This window comes from Plodia interpunctella, chromosome 15 (assembly GCF_027563975.2).
Source record: "Plodia interpunctella isolate USDA-ARS_2022_Savannah chromosome 15, ilPloInte3.2, whole genome shotgun sequence".
Taxonomy (NCBI): Eukaryota; Metazoa; Arthropoda; class Insecta; order Lepidoptera; family Pyralidae; genus Plodia; species Plodia interpunctella.
Genome location: NC_071308.1, coordinates 3,700,063 through 3,706,062, shown reverse-complemented (window position 1 = coordinate 3,706,062; position 6,000 = coordinate 3,700,063). Strand labels below are relative to the sequence as shown.

Below are 6,000 nucleotides of genomic sequence, written 5' to 3'. Positions count from 1 at the left end.
GTTTTACCAGTCTTAGAATACGCGATAATAGAATAACTGAAATTTTACTTTGATTCCTTTTAAGAACTGAAATATATGCGTGAGAAAGCTAATCCTACATACAATTAATTGAAATAGTGGCACTACTATTCTCTTATCATTCTAAATTCTGTCGCTCAGATAGAACCCAAAAATAGATTTTCCCCTAGTCTAGACGTATGAAGATAAGTCTAAACTTATTTACTTTGCATATTTTTTGAAAAAACTTTAATCAACGTTATTCAATTTATAAACGATGGATATCAATGTCTGGATGCAATATTTCCTTTTCTTCATTTCATTTAATTTTATTTTTGGTGAGTATAGTTTTTAGGTTCGACATACTATTGAAAACAAACGTAATGCTCGTATTTTGTAACGTCGCGTGGTTAATATTGATCTCAGATATTTGGCCTACTCCTCTGCGATACAAGCTTAGTGCTAAAACTTTGAGTGCTTTCTATATTATAAGCTAACGATAATTAGTGGCGGCAGACGACGTGTCGCGACACTGGCTTTTGTAGCCTAATCGACACTAGAAGACCTGAGTTCGGTTCAACCTGAATAATATTTTTATACACCTTGATGTCGACCTACTTGATGAGACCTATATGTACACCTAGACCCACATTTGAAGTTAACCTGGGTATACAAAACATGAGAAATTTACATAATATTATATTTGTTTACTACTTTAATATCATTCCGCAATAGCTAAATTTGTCTATAATAAGAACTAATGTTTGAATTTTGTATAACATAATATCAATTTATATTCAAAAATCACGAAACACTAAGTATTTACCAACCCAATCATTTCCATAACTTTGGGGGCAATAAATAAATCGTTATTAAGTTAATCGTTATAAGGGAGAGTCGCTCCAGTAATTTTGACCTTAACTTAAAGCTGCGCACCGTCGATGTTAAGCAAAATAGTGTTTGCCACTTCTTAAAGTTTAAACTCTATATTATATTGTCGCAAAAAATTGATACAAAAACACGTGTGAGGAAATAAATGACAGGACCGAAGAACTCCAATACAATTTTTCCAGCATTACTATAAAAGTTTTCATATAGGTAAAATGTTGTAAGTACTCGTAAGTATAAATGGGATTTAAGGTATAAATGGAATTTTCGTCGCTGTTTTCTATTAACTGTAATGTTCGAATTTCTCCTTAACTCTGGTGGTTTGGGAATTTAACTGAAACAGACTTTTCTAGGAACACATTAGGCGAGTAAAATCTTAAAAAAAAAGACTTTATAATATCCAAAATGTTTAATAGCGCTACTAATCTCTTCACTTATTTCTAAAACATTAGTTCCACATACAAACTAGGACAGCAACATCTAGGTTTTGATAGTACACATAATTATATCCTACACTCGCATTTTGTGCATCATTCAAACTATCTCCAACATAGTCAATGTACTGCAGTACATTAATCTAATTTGATGAAACAAATGCGTTAACATACGACAAAAATGCGTAACGTACGACGAAGTGTGTATGACTTTACACGAAATGCTTTATACAAGCTTACACGCACATATCCACGTAATCACACGATTTAGTGTCCATGCAAATCACACAATTTATCTGCTTGCTAGTAAAATGGCACAATTCCGTTTCACGTACAGTCTCCTCTTGATAACGTCTTGCTTGTTATAAAAGACTGACGTTGTGTCCATTGGAGTATTTGGCTGAGGACCGCAAGGACCTTATAGTGGTCAGCCTGACTGATGATGTGTGGTCGCCTCGACGGAGAAGGGATGCGTGGTTGCCGCCAGATTCTCTGCAAATAAGGACATTTTTGATCATAGGTCACTCAGGACGTTAAAGGGTGAATTTCACGAGCGAACGCCGCCGTGGGCTATCATTAGTGTTTATTAAATTGTACCACACACAGTAATCTATTTAATTACTATTCTATAAATAAGTAAAGTACTAGTATAATGTTAATTTTATAAATGTTTAATTGTAAAAAATATATTCATTATTTAAAAAAATATATTGATTGACCTATAAGGTAATGTATAAGGTAATGTAATTTTCTCCACGCAAATTCAACACGCATTTGCCTTTTATTCTACCATTTTTACTAAAAGCTAGTTTTTTTAAATAACATTTCACAAAATATTTCTAAGAAGCAAGTAAGTTGGTATAATATTCAAGACATACATATTATTTGGAAGTCCTATTTTGTGTCCTATTCATTGATTATTATTACTTATTTAATATGATATCGGAAGCTCGAAACGATACCGTAATCAAAACAATGGTTTAATTTATCAAGTTGTTGATAACCCGGTTTTGTGTTTGCTCCATAATCTGTTTAACTAAAGTTTGAGTAAGTTTAGTAAATAAAGTCGGATAATGCTCTCAGTAAACAAGGATGTACATATTCAGATTACATTTTTAAACATAGGTATTTCAAAGCAATAGACGAAAAAATAAAAAAACGGACACTAGGCTCCGGCACTCAATGGCTAAGGAAGGAACCGGGAAAATGTTCTAAGAGATTTCAAAGCGGGAGTGTTTTGCTATTCACTTATCTTTTGGAAATATTGCTAATAAGTCAACATTATAATTATTATAGCAAATACTAAGTAGTAGAAACCTAATATCTAATTATATAATAACTTAAAGAATACTAATAAAAGTTGCTAGTTGCGCCCCGTGGCTTCTCTTTTGTTACAATTTCGGGATTCTGCTGATTTGAGAAATTTATTTCTGAAATCTATCAAATCAACTCTTATCAGTCACAACTTAAAGAATTATTTTGTTTCCTTTGCTCTTTCTTTATATACTGTTTATGGAGTATGGAATGAAATAGAGATGAGAGAATTTCATGTCAAATGTTGTCACTAGTACACGTAATACTATTCACCCAATTCCAATTTCGGTACCTTGACTACCGTCGGCTATAACTCTTACATTTAACAACAACCCGAAAAACTTTTAATTACTTTCCCTAAAGTCCAAGGTAAAGACTATCAATATCTTAAGAAAAAAAAATGTTATTTAGTGTCGTCTATTATCAAGATATTTTTTCGTGAACAACATGGAAAATCTGTATTTTTTTAGATTTAGTATTTCAGTTATCTTATAAAATGTATTTATAAAAGTACAATATAAGTTAATTTGAATTCATCTCGTTAATAATTTAATGAATCTTCGCCAAGGTTCTGGTAAATATACCACTTGAATAAAAGTTGAGAATGTACTCAGTAGTGGTACCTACATACTTAATTGCTGTAATATGGATTTGCACCAAACGTTACATTTAATCTACACGCCGCCTCGTTTTGATAAAGTTGCGTTAATTGCGTTGTTCTGCGCATGTTAAAGTTAACGTCAAAGTTGATTGATCCAACACATCCTAATAGTTAAATATATATCATTACTTCAATTAAATTTATCAGGCAAATACGTTTTAGGCCACCAAGGAACTTGTATAAAAATATAATTACATATTATTCTAATTCTTACAATTCATTGTGTAACAAAATGTGAGGAAATATAACTGAAATTAATAAAATTCCGAGGATACTTTACATTATTCGCGTGGACCCACCCATAGCACAGACGTGCCCGATAAAGGGTCGGCGGTATAATCTTCTTACGCCCAAAAAGCTTTCATAGTGCCGAATAATGGAAAAATGTGTGATTAGGATTATACGTAATATATTATGTAATATATTTTTGGTTTTTATGTTACTAATTTGTACTACTTCATACATTGTTTTGGTTACACTAAAATTCTTCCTACGCCCTAAGCTACAACTCCATGTTGTTCAGTAATGTCTTGGCATTATAGAGCTGAGTTATTTATATATCATGTCATCTCTGCGTGTTAGTTATTCTTTTTAAAATAAAAAACGTTTATTTTTTAATTCGTTATTAGCTTTGCTAAGTTATTATAGTAATAAAGACTTGAAGCTTAAGATTCACTTTCGGTAGGTATTCAGCAAGGCCAGTCCAGTATTGGCACACAAATCCTCCTTCATAACACCATTTGAAACAGATTAGGAAACGGCATTACCATGCATTTATTTCCTACGTAACTTGTCGGTGTAAAACGCCGACGTAGCCGTACCGACGCGGACGCTGTCTTCGCATTTAGTTTTAGACCGGCAACGTTTCAGATAATATGTATGGTTATTGTTTAATGTTTCAAAAAACCTTCGCGGGAGACTCACCTTCGCAAAGTAATAACAAAGGGAACATGCCAGATGTAGTCCGTACATTTATTGTGCTTATATACCGCTATATACCTACGTTATTACTATTTACGAGACCCTAATGGCTCTCCTAACAATTAATCCTCACAATTATCAACTATTTTGGTAACACTCAAGGGTCGTCATTAGGGTGAGTTGCACCCATGGATTTGTAGGTACTTCGTACAACGAAGTACTTGTTAAATCCATGGTTGCATCAGTCAACTTTGACGTTCATGTATAGACAAAATGACATACTTTGCGCTTTTCTGCGCAGGTTAAAATTAACGTGAAAGTTGACTGACAAACCACTCTTACATCCGTATTCTTAAATCTCTTCTCGACTCTAGTTTGACATAATCTCACTCATTGGGCGGGTCTAAAGTGTTGATTGGTCAGTTTAATGCGTTGATTGGACACGCTCGTCGCGCCGCGCAACGCCCCGTGAATCTTCCTCATAGTCCGGGAGGGAACCTATTCGATCAAACATCATTCTGGACTGAAAAAAGCTAACTTTATTTTTTTATTTCATTTTATTTTAATTAATGGTTTGCCATATTGAACTCAACAAGAATATTACATACTAACATCAAAATATTCCGTTTGACCGGGAGACTGACAGCGGTTAGTACCATTTGACCACCATCAGTTCCACAATTTTGACTTCAGGCTATATAAGTTCCTTTAAGATCAACATGTCAAACATCATTAAATGGCAAAATATATATACGAGACCCTATTTTTTTAATAGAGTCTAGTATATTTTAAAATTTACGTCTAATAAATATTCCATCTATCAAGAATACAATATTTTAATCATGTTTGACCACAAGAGGAACGCTTCAAGGCGGCCTACATGTCGGTAACACTAATAGGTCACGAGCTCCCAGTGTATAATTTGAGTAACTGACGTCATTGTCATTTGACAGAAACACCGATATAGGAGTTAATAGAAGGGGCATAGTAACCTAATTTTATAACCGTAAGTTAAACCCACTATGACAATCTCCATTTTTTAATTAATACGTCATTTATTTATGAAAAGTACATTTTTATTCGCTCGGAATATATACACATTGAAAAGCAACTCGATCTGGCGGCGACAAAACAATTTTGAAAACTCATTTTGAATTACCATTTTTATTACAGCGGCGACGATGGACACAGGGACACAAATTTGTTAAGCAAACTTAAAAAATGCTTAATTCCCGAAACCGAATAGTTGCAGATGCCATTTCTATATATTTTTAAAATCCATGTGAACTGAAAGAAGCAAACTTATCCGGCCCGTGAGGGCGTCGCTGCTGTTGAATAAATTTGAAATCTTCAAAATGACTTTAGAAAGTTTCTATTTTTGGTCGTCAAATCATATATCTTTGTTATTCCTTGAGCTGACAGTTTGATATTCTACTCAAATGGGCGTGGTTAGCAAATTTAATAGCGATTTGATTGGAAGTTAGATTGAGGTATGTTATGTCAAAATGGAGTGGAGGAATAAGGTCGGGACTGAGAATATGGGGGTTAATTCGTATACAAGGTAAGTTTCAAGAAGTAAATCCTACAAATAATATAAATGCGAAAGTTTGTGAGGAAGTATATGTCTAAGTTTGTTACTCTTTCAGGTAAGATGTACTGGGCAGATTATTATGAAATTTACACCGGTACAATATAACCTGGAACAAAACATAGGGGACTTTTTGTCCCGAAATACCCACGGGAGCAAAGCCCCGGGACTCAGCTAGTACTATATATATATAAAGA

The 6,000-nt window shown here is 33.6% G+C and overlaps 1 protein-coding gene across 3 annotated transcripts in view; it reads right to left on the bottom strand.

The window, feature by feature from the left end:
* Positions 1 to 1,275: 1,275 nt before the first annotated feature.
* CrzR (Corazonin receptor) overlaps positions 1,276 to 6,000 on the bottom strand; it is a 52,265-nt gene continuing 47,540 nt past the window's right edge. For all 3 annotated transcript variants that reach the window (XM_053755453.2, XM_053755452.1, XM_053755451.2), the window contains exon 6: positions 1,276 to 1,811. In XM_053755453.2, the coding sequence (XP_053611428.1) occupies positions 1,682 to 1,811 (130 nt within the window). In that variant the 3' untranslated portion in view covers positions 1,276 to 1,681. The remainder of the gene's footprint in view (positions 1,812 to 6,000) is intronic.